The 21,787-nt window shown below is 42.1% G+C and overlaps 1 protein-coding gene across 2 annotated transcripts; it reads right to left on the bottom strand.

The window, feature by feature from the left end:
* Positions 1 to 433: 433 nt before the first annotated feature.
* On the bottom strand, positions 434 to 21,116 carry rbms1a (RNA binding motif, single stranded interacting protein 1a). 2 transcript variants are annotated; one of them, XM_058629999.1, is made up of 14 exons: positions 20,639 to 21,115; positions 16,673 to 16,815; positions 13,889 to 13,947; positions 12,783 to 12,874; positions 10,950 to 11,107; positions 9,772 to 9,851; positions 9,545 to 9,645; positions 8,505 to 8,554; positions 8,312 to 8,402; positions 4,300 to 4,350; positions 3,327 to 3,428; positions 3,116 to 3,184; positions 2,824 to 2,901; positions 434 to 722 (listed from the first exon to the last, which is right to left on the bottom strand). In XM_058629999.1, exons 1-13 carry the CDS (start codon positions 20,687 to 20,689, stop codon positions 2,833 to 2,835), a joined length of 1,116 nt encoding a protein of 371 aa, XP_058485982.1. In that variant the 5' UTR covers positions 20,690 to 21,115; the 3' UTR covers positions 434 to 722; positions 2,824 to 2,832. The 2 variants fall into 2 exon arrangements, with proteins under 2 accessions (XP_058485982.1, XP_058485983.1); XM_058630000.1 differs by lacking the exon at positions 4,300 to 4,350 and having other exon boundaries at positions 20,639 to 21,116.
* Positions 21,117 to 21,787: the final 671 nt, after the last annotated feature.

The raw sequence follows: 21,787 nt of genomic DNA, 5'->3' as shown, positions 1-21,787 counted from the left end.
AAGTCTCGATGAAGGATGTTTGATGTGACGTCAGGAAGGCACCTTTTCCAATAATAGAACATTAATTTCCTCATGAAATGAGCGGCGGTCACCTCTGTGTGTGTGTGTGTGTGTGTGTGTGTGTCAGCTGTCAATTCAGTTTTTTTTTTTTTTGTGGCCTTAAACAAAATGGGAGTGATTCTGAACTGTTAAACTTCAGTGCAAGTTTTTACTCGACATATGTCACAAAAAAAGAGGAACTATAAAATCATAGACACTTTGAAGGTGTGTATGTGTGTGTGTGGGGGGTGTGAAGCTCAATCTCATGCATTTTTATATCCTGTCATACTAGAAGGGGGGGGGGGGGGGGGGTGTTGAAGAGGAAGGGGTGGCTAAAGACAGGAGAGAGTCTGGGGGGAGGAAAGGAGGGGATCCTCTGGTGTTGGTTTCAGAATCCATTGGGGGGGGAAAGAGAAAAAGAAGAAGAGCATGTTGTTTCTTATCAAAATAAATCTTTTTTTTGTGTCTGTTTTTTTTTTTTTTCTTTCTTTCTTTCTGTAATTCGCCAACTGACTTGAGTCCATTGACACTGTCCTCATTTCCACCACAAGTGTTGGGGCTGTGCAAGGACAACAACAAAAAAAAAAAAGTTCATGTTTCTGGTCCAGTCAGAGAAGGCGGCAACTGTTTTCACTGTGACGTCATCGGCAACTTCCCATGTTGCCGTGTGGCTCACAGAAAGCCTGGAAATAAGAAAGCACAAGCACTGCTGTCACAACTATAAACTAATAAGAACACATGTGTATGAAGACAATGTTAATTCCCGGACCCTCTATAGCTCTATAGCGCCCCCCCATAAGGTGAAAACAGAGGCAAAATTGAGTTCCACCCAATTTCCCGAAACTTGGTGGGAAGACAGACCATGAAGAACAAAAAAGTCGACAGTAACCATGGCCTCAACTCAACAGGAAGTAGGCCACAATTTTGGCGTCCATTTTGGCGATTTGCACCCAAGAACTAGACGCTTTTGCGGATTCAAAAAAGTGAGGTCAGGGAACTGCAGCACTCCCTGACGTGCAGTGCTAGTTGTTTATAGGTTTCCTCATCCTGACTTCACTTGGATGTAGGGCTGCGACTAACGGTTGTTTTCATCATCGATTAATCGGGATGCCATAAAATGTCAGAAAAAAACCCCACAAACCTATGCAATCCATTGTCAAAATAGTTGAATAGTAATAGTGAATGATTAATCAAATAATCGTTGCAGCCCTACTGGGATGTGTGACCTTCGCTGTAAGTGTGACAACACATGGTCGTATAATGACTTTAAATTAAAAAAGTGTTTGGTTTTTTCAGAATAAGCCTTTAACATGTGCTTTAGGTGCCGTGTTTACATTTTTGCAAAACCTGCAACCAGGTTCTTATTGGACGCTACCAGCTGTCAATGTGGCACACTTCTATATTCCTTTTAAATGACATCCTCAGGAAGACGCCTTATTACTGTTATAAATCAAGTGAGAGGCACACGCTCATTTTCCCATAGACTTCCATTCAAACTGAGTACTTTAGCCACCAGAGTCGCCCCCTGGTGGCTAACTGCTATGCTTCCATTCTACTTCCAAGCAACCCAACAGCCCCTGGTCCTGTTTCTGTTGGAACAGTAAGCGTAAATGGTTTGCTTACATCGAGGTATCTAGCGTGTTTGAGCACGCTGTGTTATTGACGTCATCTCGTCCTCATATTCAAACAATGAGCAAGTCTGTCTTAACTGTGAGTTTCCAACGTTTGGCAGATTATAAACGTTAGATACTGACAATTATTTTGTTGGATGTCGACGGGGGAAAACTTGGGGAACAAGTTCCAGACAGACAGGCTACTGACTCCAAAACTCAGTAGCCAATCAGCAGGCAGCTTCCTAAGGCCCGCCCATGGTCAGAATCGCAAACAAAAACCAACACACGGCGCCAAGAACAAATCAGGGAGCGTAAAGAACAAGTGAAGGAGCGCAAACGCTACTGACGTTACTATAACATCTATTTTACAACAGTTGTAACAGACAATACCGTCTCCCAACTGTAGGGGGACGCCTAAAGCAAGATTGTGTTACTTTACCTTTTCAAACCCAAAGACCACTTTTACATTTAGTCTATGGACTATAACACAGTCTGCCATCTTGCACCACTGTGGCTCCACAGCAGCCCAACAGTTTTTCAGTTTCTACTCCGATAAAGAAAAACAGCTCCGCATAAACCAACGAAGAAGAAGGAGGAAACAACAGAGAGAGTGAAACGGTCTTTACATCCTTTCTGGTATGTGAAGGCCACCGTAGTTCCCTGACGCTCTTGGAAAATGGAGGGGTGAGTGTCGGGAGTCGTCTGTTAGTAATCGGAGTTAGTTTAGTGTGAAAGCTAAACATGGTTCAACAGCTCATCGAGGTCAATATGAATAAAACTGGCTTCACAAACGACATGGCAACAGATGTGGCAACTGCTTGACATTGAGAAACCCCATGTCAAGCAGTTACATGTATGAAACGAGAAATACTACAAAGATTCTGTGTTTTCCAAGAGTGGAAAATCAGGTCAGACACACATTGTTACGACATGTCTGAAAGAAGTATTTGATCGGTGCTTCTTTCTTCTAATAATACTCAATGAATTGTAGTAAAGTTCAACTTATATCTCTGTTGGTCAATAATGCCTCCGTTTTAGATTCATTACCCTGTAATAAAGCAAGCCCTCACAAAACCCCCTGTTAGTGTATGTGGCAGTAAAGTGGCTGAGATAACAACTTGCTGTTTGTGTCAGACCGCCGGCCTGCGAACACTCAGAAGCTGCAACGCACCTGCTGTGATTACTTGCTGAGCTGACTGTAAGGAGAGGAGTTGTTGGAAGAATCCACTTGCTGCGGCGTGCCGTTCTCCTGAAAAGAAAAAGCCGGCGTCTCTCATTTAGAACACGATAATAACTATCCTCGCGGAGATAATTGATGGCTTTGAGAGGACGGGCACTACAAAAAAACAACTCCGGGGCCTCATGAATGGAAGCAGATTGGGTGGCTGTTCACCGTTCACTGCAACAGGATACATCACAGTTAAAATGTGCAAAGAGATGAGGCTGAAATATTGTACACTTACAGGTGGTGCCTGCATGGGAAGATACTGAGGCATGTAGGCTCCCTGGACACCAGGGTTGGCAGCAAAATACTGTAAAATAAGACAGAACATTTAATACAAGCCAGACACAGAAAAGTGGGTTTATAATCACTGTATAAACCCTTTTAATCATAATTGTTACATTTATTTAACCCTAGTTTGGATTCATTTGACATCCCAGAATTCCACTCACCGCTCCACTGTTTCCCAGTGAGAGCTGACCCATCTGCTGAGTAAGCATGGCCGAAGGGTGCAGTGACATGGAGGGATCCACAGAGGGAGACATCACAGCAGCCTGCAACACAAGGCGGCTCAGTTAGGCTTCCATTCTCTTCCATGTTCAGGTCACATGACACACACACACAGTTCCACAAAACTGACAAATAAAACAAAGACAGTGAAAAGTGAGTTTCTGTCATATGTAGGATTTGGCACCGCAAACAAAAGAGTGTTTTCTTCTGAGTGGGATTTGATGCAAACTACTGTATATTAACAGTGTGACGATGTCGTATTTGAACATAAGGAACTCTGTGCTCCGGGGGTTCCATTAAGGGAAAGTATGACATCGCCAGCTCTGCTCCGTCTTCAGATGGCGTATACTCCTCTAAACATGATGCCTACGGGGGAATCAACCATTTCCTTGTGAAAAAAAGAGAAAAGAAGTGGGGGAGGGGGGGGGGGGGGCCAAATCAGCAGAGACACTTGTTCCGCTGGAAACCATCTGTTGGACGAGTCAAAGAGTCACAAGACTGTCTCTGCTTCAGGCATTTCCTGCTGGATCCAAAGAGGGGGGGAGGAGGAGGGCGCGGGCAGCGGGAGGAGGGGTGTCCCTTTCGTTGTTCCATTCCTCTTTCATACACACTCCCAACACACACACACACTTACATTATATACAGTAAATACACAGCAGCGGCTGGATTTCCCAGAGCTCAGCTCTGTCCTCCTACATTTTTGGGGAAAGTTTGGCGCCGCGTCAGCAGAACGGGCCAATTAAAGTTAACACTCTGACTTTTTTCTTCTGTGTGAGCTCAGAGATTCGGCTGTAGCGGAGCCACACACACACACACACACACACACACACACACACACACACACACACACACCCATTTCCTGTCGGCTACGCGGAATCGGAGGTAGTGAATGAGCAAATGTTGTTGTTCCCTTACCGGGTGTTGCATGAGATATGGTTGATGTGCCACCCATGAATGACTCTGTACCTAAGAAAAGGTCAGAGAGGGAAGGAGGGAGAGAGGGGCGGAAAAAGAGGAAGAGACAGACGAAAAAAGAAACAGAGAAAAGAGAAAGTTACTTGAGTGTTACAACTGCTCGGCGCATGATTCCACCTAATTTATGACGATGGCCTCTCTTGTTTTGGACTGTGTCTGTCTAATACGGGGGTTTAATTATCCTCCTCCTCCTCTTCCTCCCACACAGTATCACCTGTTTAGGTCAGCAATCCTCTGCCTCACTGACAGCCTGGACAGGATCCTTCCTTCCTCTCTTCAGTGGTTCTCCACAACCTCTTTTATGCTGACAGCACTGTTAGTCTTATTTTTTATTTTTTTTATATACAGACATAGGGCATGTGTGTGTAACTCTAACTGATAAACAGAGGGGGAAATAATCCTTATGTTGTCTCCTTAAGAAAAAGTACAAATTTATTTGAATTCAATCTTATTTAAAGGTCCAGTGTGTAACATTTAGCGAGGTTTAGTTTGTGTATAATCGCTTTAAAAGTGTTGTGTCTTAGAATAGGCCTTTTAAGTTGATTTATGGATGCCTTCATCTTACATTACCATGTTTCTACAACCAGCCAGAGCCTGTGTTTCAGGTTTTGAGGCAGAAGCTTCCTATGCAAACATAGAATAACAGCTCCACCCATGTAACCCTGATGCATAAACCAATGAAGAGGAAGGAAGAGACGGCAGAGAGAGAGAGAGAGAGAGGGAGAGGGAGAGAGAGAGAGAGAGAGGGAGGCAGAGTGGAGAGAGAGAGTTGTGAAAGAGTGCTAACATCCTTTCTGGTATGCAAGGGAAAGGGACGCGCTTGGGATGTGGGGGGGGGGGTTGAGCAGAGGAGTCCTGTGTTTGTTTCAATGTGCAGTCTCACCATTAGATGTCACGTATTGTTACACACTAGACGTACGAGTACATTTACCAGTGTACAAATCTACTTAAGTAAGAATAAAAAGTAGCTCATTTAAAATATACTCCAGTTTTAACAGTGGGTGTTGTCTCTCCCCTTTACGGGAGGATATACAGATATACACACTATCCTCTAAATATTTTAAAAATAATACAACCATTAACTGTGGATTCTGTGGTTATTTGAACAGTCATAGGGAGAATCTTTAAGCCAAAAGAGATAAAGTCCACAGGTATTGTTACTTGCCCTTTAAAGGCACAAAAAGAAGACCAAAATTGTATAGTATAGTTTAGTTTCCAGGGCACTGCATAGTCAGTAGTTTTTTTTTTTAAATTTGCTTAGCAAAGTACACTCCTTTTTACATCTACTTTTTTTATACTTTTAATTGCAATTGATTTAAAAACAACTTAATTACAGTAATACAAGTAAAGGTAATTGACTATATGCCTGGTCACTTCCTGGTTTTTCTCCTTTTTAACTTCAGGCCATGTTGACTCCCTTAAGGCTTAACTATTAAAACACAATGTAAACATGTGTGAGGTCCAATTTTTCCCCCTAAGCAACAACTGACCGGTTAATGTTAAGGGGCTGGCTTATATTTGAGTTGTAAGTGACGCCCTGTGCATACCGTCCATTCATAAACTTCCACCTCTGCTGAATCACCCGTATGCAAACCAACAGCTTCCACCAGAGGGCTCTTGAGCAACCACTTTTCAGGCCACGCCCGCAACCCCCATAGGAAAAGGTAGGCATCAGGTGCAATGCCCGAAGGTATAATGTCAGAACTAAAGGAAAGAGGAGGCATTGTTGATATTCCTAACCTGAGACTGGGAGATATAATCAGTCTGGCTTTGTGTTATCTAATTATGTCAATATCACTATTCACAAAGGCAATGACTTGGACTCCCTGGAGAGGAACTGTCTCCTCGATATGATCGAGTCTATTCCACGACAGCACGAGAACAAAAGCGTCTCCATACAGTCGCGGGACCATTTTGTTTTAGCTACAGTGGCGTGGAATGGAGGGAAGGGAGAACTACATAGACCGTCATACCAGGCGTGCCCATAATCCTTTGTGCTTCTTTCACTCTGCAGATAATAGTAAAGTGGCTACAGCAGATGATGCCCTATAGCTATGTTTCCATCATACTGAGAACAGTACCTTTACTTGGCAGGCGGGGTGTGGGCTGTGCCTGACGGCCACTTTAGCAAAATATGTAGTGTGACGGCAGCGAATGACGTCATTGAACGCAACACAAAAGACAACAATGGAGGACATCCAGCAGCTCTTTATTCCCCCTGCTCGGTTTGTGGTTGTTTGTCTCAACAAGACATGGAGCTTTGTATGAGAATAGACTGCGGGCGGGAGTGACATTTTTCTGTCGTGGGTGACCTTACTATACCATTTTACTGTGGTAGCATAAGAGAAGGGTGCCATGTGATAGGCACATACCGAGTCAACACACTTCAGCTCAAAACTGCTACCGACTCTCTACGAAGAGACCAAAACTTAAGTTACACATAGCTGCAAGAAATCAGCAGCTCCGTTAAGACCTGGTCCTCAATGATTCTATCGCATGTGGATAGTGCTAGGTATGGCTGTTCACACCTGGGATTAAAATGCATCTTGGATACGTCTCCTGTGACCACACTTGATCCAATCGAGCTTTCCCACCCCCATATTCAAGCACACACTGGCATCGTGTATGATTGAGAGAACAAAATTATCATTTTTATGATTCTGATGTCAGCGTGTGTGTGTGTGCGAGTGACAGTGACATAAAATAAGATTTTAACCATTATTGAATAGGAAGCAAGCCACACAATCGCGACATAAACACACAAACTAGTGACAGGCAAAGCAGCTGTTTTTTGGTGCACTGAATCTTTTGAATCAGTTGCAGTGCTGGAAGTGTGTAATGGAAAAGCGCCACATGTGTTGGCCCTGCGATGGACTGGCGACCTCTCCAGGGTGTACCCTGTCTTTCACTCTATGTCAGCTGGGATTGGCTCCAGCAATTAATAAATAGAAATCATATAGCAACCAGTAATATACATTAACGTATGGGTAATGATTAGTGTAAAAAAAAAAAGTGTTACAGGTCAGAGGACTTCGGCTGGGGAGGCGGTCTTTAATCTGTACTGAGGACAGATTGCGTTCACACATTTTTAAGAATGCGTCCACGTGTGTCCTCAAACCACCTCTGAACGTGGTTTTCGTGATCAGATCTGAGGACATACTGGGCGTGTTCAGACCTGCGGCATGGTGGACGTGATAGGATCACTCAGGATGGATGTTTATACATGGTCTGATTGGGATCTGAGATCATCCCACTCACCACGGGTGGATGGACTTCATGAGGTACAACATCGCAATAAATATGATTGTGTCATGAGATTTTGATGTTGTTACAGCCTACAACCAGAGCCAGGAGGGTGATTGACTTGAAAAACGGCACAAACAGAACGTCTGTGAAGCTATTATTTAGAATTTGTTTTAATAACAGCATGAGCACAGACGTGGAACGTGCAAACATGTTGCGAATATATCTGGTTCCCATCTGTTTGAGGGCTCCATTCAAAACAAGCTCCCACAGATTCATCACTCCCGTGCACATGAATTTCCGTCGGCGAACGTCACTGGTCGGAAATGTCTGTAGTGCATTGAAATGTCTGAATCGAGCGTCAACCCGAGCGAGATAAAGCATGACTCAAAGAGGATGACTCTCTAACTGCAGAGAAGAGGAAGATCTTCACTCCTTTGAAACTCTAATCTTCCGGCTTAACATCCATTTCACATGATGAAGTGTGAGGTGGTCCTGGCCAGTTTTATCACCTCTTCTTACATCTATATAGCACCTGCACAACCCTCCCACACACACACACACACACAAGCAGAAACACAGCCTAACGCTACATAAACACACCATAAATTCAAACGCAACATGCACGGGAGGAGTGAGGCAGTAAAAGGGAGATGAATTAAATTCAGACAGGTTAATATTCGCCCATCAAAGGGACGTTCTGCAGTACCTGGTAAGCAGAGACCGGAGACATGTAGGGAGACATCGCAGGCTGCACAGACATTATCCGGTTGGTCACTGGATACGGAGAAGGATAGTACCTACGGAAGAGACAATATTTAAACACGTAGATAAGGATTTATGGGGAAAGTAGAAAAAGGTTCAGTGTTACGATGATCTGCTCTGATATGAACACAACTTACCCATTCTGTACGGCTGCTGACGAGGGGTCGTAGGTGAGCGTCATTGCACCCTAAGGTCAGGAAACAGTTATTATTGGAGAAGAACTTCTCTACGATTACAAATAAATGATAAGAATGTTGGGCAAAGTGACTCAGGCAGTGTAACAAGAGACTTATTACACATTACTCCTTCAAAAAGGCATAATATTGCTTATTACTTATACTTGGGATGAAAATAAATAAGTTTCAATACACAACATACACAATAATTCATTAATACTTTAGTAAACACAATCAAAAAAGGATATTCAATTTTTATGAAACAAAAATGAGCAGAACTGCAAACATGGCAGCTTCTCAGCTAGCTAGCTATCTATCTATCTAATCTAGCTAGCTAGCTGGCTAGCTGAGAAGCTGCCTAGATAGATAGATAGATAGATAGATAGATAGATAGATAGATAGATAGATAGGTGTGTGTTGTGATGTACAGATGATAGAAAAATGGGAGGATATTCAATTTTTATGAAACAAAAATGACCAGAACTGCAAACATGGCAGCTTCTCAGCTAGCTAGCTAGCTGGCTAGCTGAGAAGCTGCCTAGATAGATAGATAGATAGATAGATAGATAGATAGGTGTGTGTTGTGATGTACAGATGATAGAAAAATGGGAGGATATTCAATTTTTATGAAACAAACATGAGCAGAACTGCAAACATGGCAGCTTCTCAGCTAGCTAGCTAGCTGGCTAGCTGAGAAGCTGCCTAGATAGATAGATAGATAGATAGATAGATAGATAGATAGATAGATAGATAGATAGATAGGTGTGTGTTGTGATGTACAGATGATAGAAAAATGGGAGGATATTCAATTTTTATGAAACAAACATGAGCAGAACTGCAAACATGGCAGCTTCTCAGCTAGCTAGCTAGCTGGCTAGCTGAGAAGCTGCCTAGATAGATAGATAGATAGATAGATAGATAGATAGATAGATAGATAGATAGATGTGTGTTGTGATGTACAGATGATAAAAAATGGGAGCGGCTGATGTGAAGGTACATACTAGTCTGAGATCGCCTGTCTGTCCATTGGGAACAAATCCACTGTGAACATGTTTCTTCCTTTGACTGTCCGCAAACTTACACAGCAAGGGCTGAGGGGGAGCTGTAGGCAAAACACACACACACAACAACGGATACATTAACTGTCGCTCGCTGATCAGTCGTCGCCACCGCCTCAGTTTTCATGCAAAAGGAAAATATTTCAGAGAGGAAAAAAATTATTTCCTACCCAGAGCTCCAGAAGCCATCTTGATAAATTTTCCATTAAAGTGGGAGATGACTGCGTTACACTGTTCTGTTGTGTCCATCCTGGGGGGGCAGGGATAATACAACAACCATTACTCACCACTAAATTGCACATGGGTCACTGTGGAGTAAAAGTGTCCTCAGCACATTGTAGCATTGTTAGGAATGATGCAAACGGGGATAGGCAGCATGTTCATCAGCTAGAGGTTCAGTATGAAAATGATTGTAAAAAAAAAAAAGCATGGGTGGATTGCAAAAGTCAAAGGAGCACACAAATGTTGCTTCTGTTTCCTGCTCGAGATCCGATTTGAATGGCTTGCAATTACAAACTCTGACGGCTGTTTAAACACAAAATCATAAAACAGGTCATGACTGAGTCTAGTTAAAGCACAACTAAGCAGGATATTGACACTATTTTTGACCCTGTCTTCACTCCCCCTACTGTCTTTTAGCAGAAAACATCAGAGCAGACGACCCAGAAGTCTAGGGTCTCTCTAGAAACACAAATTGCTTCAAGGCACTACAGACACACCCCATACCAGTTACCGGCTATAAGATCAAGGTTTTTAGGAGGACTATTTTAGATGTTCATCATGACAGAGCCAGTGAAAAGGAAGCAGTCAGAGGAGGAAGTGAGGAAGAGGAAATGACTGTCAGACCGAGCGTGTGGCCACACGTGAGTAAACATTGGATCGGCTTTTTTCAAATGGCGAGAATTCAAACACACAGAAGCATGCAAAACGGATGTCGACCGGCATGGACGTGGCTCCACGGCTTGTGTTCGCCGGCTCCAATAAAAACAAATGCATATGGTCAGGAGAGGGGAGGGGGGGGATTAAAAAGCAACAAGACCTCAGAGTTCTGCTTTAATAAGTCTGACTGTCACAAATTGGCAAACATGTAAAAAAAAATCACATTGGGAATGTAGCTGCATTGTTCAAATGCTAAGGAAAGGAAAACGTGATCTGATAGTAAATTTGGTGCTAGTTTATTTAAGTGTAACTAAACCCCCTCTTTCTGCAGCTAACTCTGCCCAATGCCTGATTTTGAAAAATGCCAAAGAAGCGGGCAGAGACCTGAGGAGAGTGGAATGGGTATATTCTACAACAGAGAAGAAATGAATGCTCCTTTAAACGACAATGCCAATTTTCTGCGACTGACCTGGCGAAGCCCACCCCTCGGCTGTTGCCACTGTAGTCTCGGAGGATGCGTGTGGAGACGACCTGGCCAAATGGCTGCAGCATGTTCTCCAGCTCCTTCTCATCCACGGAGAGTGGCAAGTTGGAAATGTACAGATTTGTTGGGTCCTGCTCCTGTTGCTGTTCCCGCAAAGATAGACACAGTGAATACAATTGCAGCGTTTCATATTAAAAATGTTTTGCGTGTGACATCAGACCACATGCCGACATGCAACTGCAGTTTCAAAACATATTTTTCTCTGGTATAAAACCACCCGGTGGAGAATGTTGCTAGCGCTAGAAGGTGCAGGTGTTGTGCCAGAAACTGAATCGGGTCCAGCTGTATCACAGAATTCATTTGGCCATTACAGCTGTTTGGGCTCCTACCTTGTGGCCAAGGGGATATGGTTGTGTCAAAATTACTTAGTTTCATTGGAGTACGGCATATTTTATATAATATAGCCCCCTCCGCCCATTTTACCCGTTGAAATACCTGTAAAGGGCTAGTGCAAAAAGTAACAAGCAGTATTACAGTTACCAAAAAGTGATTTGTGCTCTTCCACATAAAAGGGTCTCCAGGTAAAACGTTATAGCAGTTTATTCAAGAGAAAAGTAGCCGTAATCGTCATATATTCCATGATACAGCTTTAACGGGCTGTGGGTGCACCCGCGGAACCCAATGCATTTCTGGCAGGCAACCTTTTTTGGCATGACACCTATCTGCATCCCAGTTTGGGCCTTTCTGTGTGGAGTTTGCATGTTCTCCCTGTGTGTGCGTGGGTTTCCTCTGACATGTCCAAAAACATGCAAAGGTTAATTGGACGCTGAGGTGTGAATGTGAGAGTGAATGGTTGTTCATCTCTGTATGTTGGACCTGTGATAGATGACCTGTCCAGTGTCCATGGTGTGACCCTGCCTTTCACCCTATGACAGCTGGGATTGGCTCCAGGGGCCCCCGCGACCCTCATGTAGAGGATGAGGTAGACAATGAATGAATGAATGAATGAATTGTCTTGTTGGATGAGGATTAAAGACTCAACTGGAGTGTGGTTAAGGGTCAGAGGAAGACATATGGTTAAATAAACACTAAGCAGCTCCTCTGCAAACACACACATGAGCAGAGTCATGTACACCCTGTGTGGCAGCTCAGCAGCATCTCAATGGTCCTCCCTAGAAACAGCGGGAGAGCCGCGTAGCCTAGCTACCACAACACACAAAACAGACAGAGCAGCAACATGCAGGTCTCTAGACAGTCAGCAGTCCTTCATCAGTGAAGTGGGAAACAGGCAAGTGGGAAAGGGAAGTGACTTCAAAATATAAATAGATTTATATAATAATCAAGGCAATTTCAGTATTTGCGGTCCACAATTTATAGATGTGATGTCAAAGTATTCACTTTGTCGTCTAAAAGTGTTCAACTTCAGATGAGTCAACACAGAAAATCCTATATCTGTATGTATAACTGTTAATTATTACTAATAAAGTCATAAAATACCAGTGATAATGTGTAACATGTATATCATGTATCGTGTGTGTGAGAGAGAGAGAGAGAGAGAGAGCTGCTGGTGCTGTGTGCGTAACCTGTCACGCTGACTGACAGGTTATTTGGCGTAGGCAGACATGACATCTGGTTTCTACAGTGAGAGTAAATGGGGTCACGGGAAGAACAGCTTGTCAGCTGAGGTCATGTGACCACGGTCTAATGTCATTCGCCAACGCTCACCCGACACATGCACATGCACTGAAGAAGAAGAGATGCTCACAAGCGAGAAAAATACACACACAATGCACACGCACGCACACGTTTCTAACTCACCTTGGCCATCTGCGCCTGTATACCGCTGGTTTTCAGAGCATGTACAGCCTTTAAAGCAGCCGCTGGGCTGTCAAAGTCCACAAAGCCGTAACCTGTAGTTGGCAGAACAATATTTACACTGAAAGTCAAATAATAATAGAACCACCTATTATACACATTGCTTTACCACTGTTACTGACGGATTGGACCCACATTTACACTTATTCTTTACTACTACTACTACTACTACTACTATTACTGATTTTAAATGTCATGCACTCAATAATGCCCAGCCCATAAGGGCCTATAAGACACCACAAACAGGATACAAAGATGACTATGTAGCATCTAACAATATCCAATTTCCTATTTTTAGTTCTATAAAAAGAAACTGCACGATTCTCTTCCTTAATAACCACTTATTATCAATAAATCCAGTTACGGCATTGATCTCATGCTTAAATAACCAACGTACCATATCACAATCAGATAACCAAAATAAATCAGGGCTCGTTCCCTGGACTTCTTCAAACAACATTTTCCTCTGGTTAATGTACTACTACTAAATTAACACTGAAACCAATTTAATTAATTCTGGCCACAGCGAACTCCTGGAATCTATAAGTTAAAGTCTGTCTATGATAAATTGCACATACTGAACATGCAATGTTTCTGATTCATGACTATGTTTTGCCACCAGCCTGTCCGTCACTGGTTTCTATTTATTCCCATAAAGTGTAAACCCGCTTCTCCTGAGCTGGGTAATTCATCATCATCATCGTCGTCGTCATCTGCCTTCTCCTTTGTCAAACTTACTGTATGGCGCCACTGCATTGTGATGCGGTGTACTACTTTGTGCAGCATTCAAATGTGAAAATAAAAGCGGACACATTCACTGTTCACGTTCAGAAAGTGATGGATGACCTGACTCAAGTGTATTAGTCATAGCAAATTGATTTACATACTCATACGACAGAAATAAAATGGAAACTGGGAGCTGCCTGGAAGACATTAATTCAGGAAAAGTGGCGGAAGAGTGGAGTCACCATATCTAAACATGCAATAACGTTGTACATTTTTATTTTCTTACATTTCCTTCGTAAATAGATAGAGCTGGCCTTACTGACCTTTACATTTGTTGGTTGTCTTGTCCAGAATTGCCTTTGCTGACTGAATCTTTCCATACCTGGGCAAACATCAAAATGTAAATATGCATTAAAAAAATGCTCACCGTAAAGAAGCAACAACGAAAACACGCGTTTGTCTTTCAAGAAAACGTCTCCTCATCAGTTTGGCCTTCTCATATTAATGTCAGTGATATTTCTGCAGCACCGTCTGGTACAAAGTGTACCTTCTCTCAATGGACATTTCCAAAATGAATACATACAGGCCCTGCTGTATATCTGACTTTAAAATAAGTTGAATTGTGGCATAAGCCATGAGCTGCCTGCTGGCTGAATGCCTCGCTTACATACATCACCATTCAGAGCTTGTTGCTATGAAAAGCACTTTCATTTCTGCTTTGTGCTGGCAAACACCATTGGGAACGTGAACAAAACATGAGCAAACAGGACACAAACAGCTGCTGCTGCTGCTCAAATGAGTGAGTGCATCTCTTCATATGTTTGGGATTCAGCGGCAAAGAGAGCAGACAAAACACTACTAATTACGGCATTCACCGCAAAAAAACATGTACTCGGACATAAGTCTGGGTTGCTTAACATTACTTGTGTTTCTTTTTTATCCTGTTTACATTATCATGTTTGCCAATTTTACATGCCCCACATGAGCTATGATTAGGGTTGGGCAATTTGTATAGATATTTTTTCTATACCGTGACATGAGACAAGATATTGTGTTAGATCACAGATATACTGTATCTGTGACGACTTATCCTGGTTTTAAAGGCAGAATTATTTAGTGAAATATTATACATTAAATTAAAATATACATGGAATAATAACTTAATAACACTTCTTTAAAGTAAAGCCTAATTATTAGTGCCATAGCAAAACATTTTTTACCATATTTATAATCAATTTCTTTGTTTCGAACACATGTAATTATCCTTCATTTAACATTAAAAAGCCAAAGAAATAAACCACATATTAACTGAAATGAAAGGTTAAAATGGTATTTTTAAGTATGTAAGATATTTTATATGAGTGTATTTACAGTGCATTATCAGTCTCCTTTGAGAAGTTCAAAAATCTCAAAAGAAAACGTTTTTTGAGCCCAGAGAAACAACCTGTGTGCAGCTTTATATCCTGATATATCTCCTATATCCCGATATATAGCCTACAAATATCCAAATATTATTTATAAGCCATATATGCCCCAGCCTTGGCTATGATTTTTCTTAATTTGTGTGTTTTTTTGGATAGCCACTTCAAATGTTTTTCTTTGGTGAGACCATCTTATCTAAAAACATAATAATAAGAATTATTTTGAGGGTCACAAGCCCCTAAACAATTTGGGAAAGAACCTTTTCTGTTTTCTTGTGGTGAGTCAGATGAGAAGATTGATAACACTAACAGTGTAAGCGTACAGTCACTGTGACGCTAACACCCTCAGCTGGTTAGCTTAGCACAGTTAAACAAAACACACCTAATGTCAACAGCCATTTAAAACTCACTAATTAACATTAAAATGTTAACGTATAAAATGTGTAAATTTGTGGTTTTACAAGGCGTCAACATCGTCCCTCTGTTTCCAGTCTTTGTGCTAAGCTAAACCAGCATCTTCCAGCTAACTGTAAAAAGAGACACCAAATAGATGTAATTGTAGTGTCAAATAAAATGATTATTATCTAAGTGAAATACACTAGAAATACATTTATATAATGAAAAACCCCACCCCCCAAACAGTAACTTGTTGTAACTCAGTTTTACATACAGTATATATTTATACAGTAGGAAGAGACCTTGAAATTAGACTGAAATGACATTGGTATTTTAAACCTCTTGCCCTTTTTTTCAGCAAACAAAAACATCAGTGACAAAACACTGGTGTGCACACACACAAGACACACATAAGCGTACATCATCAAAGACCCTTATTTGTTTTCTTGCAGTGAGTTAGACGAAAAGATTGATAACGCTAGTAAGTGTACACTCACTGTGACTGGTTAGCTTAGCACAAAGACTAGAAACGGGGGGTAACAGCTAGCCTCGCTCTACTAAAGGAAACAAAATATACCTTATGTATACAGCCCTTTAAAACTCAATAATTAACATTGAAAAATCGATCTGTAAAAGTACTTGTTTGTGCTTTTACAGGGGGACTACAGGGTCCCCCTGTATCCAGTCGTTGTGCTAAGCTAATCTAGCATCTTCTGACTAACGAAAGAGAACCCAAATAGGTGTTTTTGTTAAGTGTCAGTTATTATTATCTGAGTGAAAAATACAACAGATATGCCTTTATTTAATGCAAAACACTAATATTAACTTAAATCACTACATACAGTATGTGTCTTTTAGCAGGAGACCTTCAAATTAGACTGAAAATTATTTTAAAATGCTTGGCCCAGCGACAAAACACTGCTGTACACACACATACCTGACACACATAAGCATACATCATCATCAAATACAGGATGTGTCTGTGTATGTGCTTTTGTTGCCTATTTCAGGTCTACCTTTCTTGATATAGTGACCTTGTGGGGACCAAAACCTGATCCTAATGAGGCAGAAACTCATTTCTGAGTTCTTGGTCAAAGTTAGAGGTATGATATGAACTATAGTGAGGTTACGGTTACACATTAATTGCTCATGGTTAGGGTTAGGGAATAGGTTTAGGCTGTCCAAATGAATGGAAGGCAATGCAGAGTGCTTAAAAGGATGGCTTTGTGAACCTGTGTGTGAGTGTGTGTGTGTGTTTGTGTGTGTGTGTGTGTGTGTGTTTGTACTGACTGGTGACAGAGTTTGACCAGGTCCAGGTCTGTCGTAGCAGGAGGCAGGCCGCGGATGTACAGGTTGGTTTTGCTGAGCTGCTCCAGGCCTGTGCTGCTGCTGTTGCTGCTGCTGCTGGGACTGGATGGAGTCATGGGGTAGGACTGCAGACAGGAAAACCTCTGTTAGGAACCGTACTGGAGCTTGATAATCTAATTTAAAAGCCAGGTCAGCGGTAATCACAGGAATGTCTCATCTCTGCGCGAGACAAAAAGTGTACAGACATGCATGCTAGTTGATCATGTCCTGAAGATGATAAGCTCTGCTCATCAATGATCCACACAGCAGTCTGACTTCTGCATCTATACCAGAAACCTGTGCTCATTTTAGTGTACTCATGTTAAGTAACTATGTATTGATTTTAACTCACTTGGTATGGACTACATTATGTATTTTTAGTCGTGATACTTTCACTTAGGGATAAATGATATTATCTGCAGACATTGGTTTTAAAATGTATTACTGGATATCAACGAACATGCCAAGATCCCCTGATATGACAAATGAGTAAAACTGAATAGGTTGTTACCTCTGAACTTGCGGCCTCTCCAATTATTATTTATTACCACCTGAGACATGAATATGAAAAATATGATATGAATTTCTTTATAGAACAGGCTAAATTACCTCTGCAGTTAGGCACAGAGAAATTTTTTTATATATACTGTATATATCGTTATTGGTATCAGTTATTGGCTCAAACACTCCCAATATATCGATATATTGGATATCAGCAAAAAAGTCCAATATCGTGCATCTTTATTTTCACATATAATGTAATATAAAGTAACTGTACAACATCTCTACCAGTGATTCACTTTTTCCACCACTACAGGGACTTAAGTTTATGTTTGACCTTCAGGCTCCTGGTTGTCGTTAAAGGGTGATTCAAACACATTCATTCATGAATGTGGGCAGTGGTGATTCACAATTTTGATTCAGTCTGTGTTCACCTCTCACATCCTGCCGTGGTGTTTATCAGAAACCCTCAGTTGTCTTCATTCTGATCCAGACCATGCCGCGCGGCCTCACGAAAGCATTTCCTTCCCCTTACTCATTCATTAAAATAGCTCCCAGCCACCCCAAACCCTCTCCAGATCAGATCAAAGACAAAGCATGGCAGAATCACACCATCTGTCCATAACCAAAGGACAATCCACTCCAAATGGCAAAGCCATGGGTGCAACTACAGCCATGCCAACACGAATCACTGGAATATTCTTCCCGGCTCTTGTGACGGTTAAAACATACACAGCAGCTTTTTTTTTTCTTTCTTGAACAGATGAGGAATAGATTGCTGTGGCAGAAACATCTGTTAGGCCTGTTATGTGTTCAAGTAGAAGCCTTACATTTTAGTCAGTGTGCAATTACCACGCTGACTTTATCTAAGACCACCACGGTTCGCATAAGGTCTCAGAGTGAGGCTACATCTACTCTACCAGAGAGCAGCCATTGGTAGATACTTCATTTCACACAGAAAATATCAAACCATACAATGTTACAGTTAGACGGATTCATTAATCCCCAAATTTAGACGCGGTTGGTTTCAGATTTAGACACAGCTATGGAGCTGAATATGAAATATGAGTATCTGGGATAGGGATGGGCATTTCTAGAAAAAAATGCTATTATGAATATTCAACAGTATTGTTGGTCACATATTTGAATATCTTAGACTTCAGCACATGATAGCTAGTGAAAGCAATGCAGGGTTCAATGCGCGTTGAGCTAACTGGAGCAGCTAATGAGATGCATTCAAAGACCTTGGTTAATACCATCACTTCTGAGGGATCTACAGCGCCTTCAGCTGAGAGGAGCAGATTCAAGGTGCCTTCAGGAAACCTTGTTTATTTCATCACCTCTGCAAACACACACAACGTCTGCAAACTAATATAGAAAGCCAGTAGTCTTTCATTGTTTCACTCCTGCGTGGTTTAGATTTGGTTACGTTGCCATTTAAAAAAAAGATAATTGTGACAATGACAATAAATGTAATCTAGCCTTAGAATAAGCCCTTTATACACAATAGGCAGGGGGCCTTGCTTCAGGGAGGCCGCCATCTTGCGGCACCATGTCTCTACAGCAGCCTAAATGGATGTGTGTTCTGAGGCAGATGCTCACATGCAAACGAACATCGGCTCCACCCACATAAACCTGATGAATAAATTAACAAAGACGACGGAGGAGGTAACAGCAGAGAGAGATAGAGAGAGTTGAGAGTTGAGAAAGAGTGTTTACATCCTTTCTGGTTTGTGACGGCCACCGTAGTTCCCTGAAGCTATTGGGAAAGGGAGGGGTGAGTGGAACAGTCGTCCATTAAATATCACTCATTCTTATACACTAAACCTCTTAAATAAGATGATTGTAAATAATCAGGTCCTGAGACGAGTGGGAAGATGCTGGCTCCCCCTTGTGGCACTTCACAATAAATCACTAGGATTGTATATTGGTGAGCTAGACTGCATTTTCTTTTATTATTTTTTTCTTATACTTTATTAATCCCTTAGGGAAATTATTTCTTTGCATTTAACCCATCCTCTACTAGGAACCTTCCTAGAATTAGGAGCAGTGGGTAGCCACTGAGCAGCGTCCGGGTAGCAATGGGTGTTGGGTACCTTGCTCAGGGGTTCCCCAGCCCTTTGACCTGGTGGGGAGTCAAACTGGCAACCCTGCGATTACAAGCCAAGTTCCCCTTCCACTTGGTCATGGCTGCCACACACTATGATCAACTTACTCTGTAAGATCGATTATTTTCTTGATTAATCGATAAGCGGTTTGGTCGATCATTTGTTCCCTGACCCTCAAACAAATAATCTCTTGTTTTGTCCACAAATCAATTTCATTTCTTTTTTTTTATATGGAGCAAAGAAACTGGAAAATGTTCACATTTTAGATGCTGAAAAATCAAAGAGCTGATTATTTCAAACTGATTAATCGATGATTGAAAAGGGTTCACGGTCAATTTAGCAATCGGGTCTATCACTGCATATATTTTCCCATCCCTACCCACAATGCTCTTCATGTGGTACAGAGCTGTGCATCACGTGCCTGCCTCCTATTCTCACCTTCCAGCTGAATCAAAAGGTGTGATGGGAAAGCAGAGGCCGGGTCCTTCATATTCATATTACCTTTTTGTTTCACCTGAGGTGTCAGAATGCAGCACATCACGGTTGACTCCAGCACACTGACACACATTACATGACATCTATCTGTGCTATCGTTCAGTCTTACTTCCTCTTTGCATCCACCCAGAATATATTAACCTCTAAAACACACTACAGTAACCATCATGCATATCGACCAGAGGAGGAGATTGACTGGGCAAACAAGGTTATATGGACATGATAAAGTATGAGTGGTAGATGTGTACATCAGCTCACAGGCTGCTTTTATCTCTCCATGTAGCTGCAGCTATCAAATTATATTCATTATTGATTAATCGGCCGGTTATATTCTCGATTCGTTGATTAGTGGTTTGGACCATGAAATATCAAAAAAATGTCTCGATCTGTGTTGTAAAGCAACGATATTCAGTTTACTGTCACATCAGGGCAAAGAAACCGATCATTTAAATCGGGGAACTTTTTTTTACTGAAAAGAAAAATATAACAATCAAACCATTTACTGAATGAATGAATTTAGTAGTCGATTAGCGACTGAATGATGATACAGCCCCACAGAGGTCGACTGTGATCTATGTTTTTTACGGAATGAAAATGAAGAGGTATTTAAATCAGTTTGATATAAATGTATATCATCCATATGGAAGCAGGAGAGGGCTCTCCAATGTCATTTCTGGCTGCCATTATTCCGACTGCTTATTCTAATGCTGCCTCGAGTGTTAGCAAAAAAAAAAAAAGTTGGCAATTATTTTAAAATATACGAATACATAAATGAATAATAGGTGTGTGTGTGTGTTTGGCCTACCTGCTTACGAGGGGCTGTCTTCAGCGGGTTGCCTGTGTTTGCAAAAATCATCCTGTAGGTTACAGATATTTCCCCCCCCCCCGAATAAAAATCGCAAAGAGGAGGCACAGGAGACGGAATCCAAGCCGAGGTGAAGGAGCTAATGGAGTAGCCAGTCAGTTTAGGGCATCCGCATACTGAACGGCCTGGTTAATAGTAATAAAGCCTCGGTCCTGGTCCTGCATAGGTATACTGACACATCTATACACTTTGATGCTCACCAGGCGATGGACCAACCCTCCGGTCCGGTTCATTGATCTACGACGTCCTGCAGCACAGCGCTTCAGTCCCACCTACTACAGACCAAACCATCTCCTTCTGCGCGCGGGGGGGGAGGGGGGAGTTTGTCGTCAAATAAACTGCGATGTCGCCGCATAAAAACTCACGCGCGCGGTTTTTGGCTTCGGTGACAAAGACGCACTGGCACGCGTGGCGTCTGCGGGTCCATTTATAAGGGGGTACAAAGTGGGCCCTTTTGATGGGTTGGATTCGTAGGCGCGTACTACACTCGCCGCCTTTCATGTTGTTGTCGTCCGCACATACCAAACATTCTTCACCCCCACCTCCTCCTGCCACACACACACACACACACACACCTAGCTGTTCTTGTTAGGACCCTGCCTTGAATTCCATTCATTTGGACGGCCTAACCAAAGTATCTAGTACCTATCCCCCCTTTTTAACCAAACCACAATTCACATGTTAACTCTAACTAAAACCAGTCACTCAGAAATGAGGTTAGGATCAAGTCAGTGTTTATGCTGGTTCATACCAGAAAGGGTCCCCCCCCCACACACACACACACACACACACACACACACACACAGGTTTGAGCAGCTGTTCTCCAGGACATTGGGCATTTGGACAGCCTAAACAAAGCCTCATCACTAACCTTAACCATAACCAGTTCAGCCCGAACCCTAAACTTAACATCAGTACCAGGTTTTTGTACCTTATGAGGACTACTGGTCCTGACAAGGTCCTAAAGAGGTCACAAATACACACACACACACACACACACACACACCCTTCCTCTTCCTACCCCTCCCCCCACTCAACACTCTACATGTCAGAGAATCAGGATGCAATGAAATATAAGCAGGGACTGGC

The sequence above is a fragment of the Solea solea genome, chromosome 5 (genome assembly GCF_958295425.1).
Source record: "Solea solea chromosome 5, fSolSol10.1, whole genome shotgun sequence".
NCBI classification, from domain to species: domain Eukaryota; kingdom Metazoa; phylum Chordata; class Actinopteri; order Pleuronectiformes; family Soleidae; genus Solea; species Solea solea.
Note: the sequence above shows the minus strand (reverse complement) of the source record. Positions and strands in the feature narration are given on the sequence as shown.

Excerpts from the sequence above, each read along its gene's own strand:
- rbms1a (XM_058629999.1), bottom strand. The coding sequence starts at position 20,689 with ATGATTTTTGCAAACACAGGCAACCCGCTGAAGACAGCCCCTCGTAAG. Across the intron at positions 4,351-8,311 it reads CTCCGGTCTCTGCTTACCAG|GTACAGAGTCATTCATGGGT; the intron begins GTACTGCAGAAC and ends ACCTTTTCTTAG. Across the intron at positions 3,185-3,326 it reads CACTGGGAAACAGTGGAGCG|TATTTTGCTGCCAACCCTGG; the intron begins GTGAGTGGAATT and ends CTTATTTTACAG.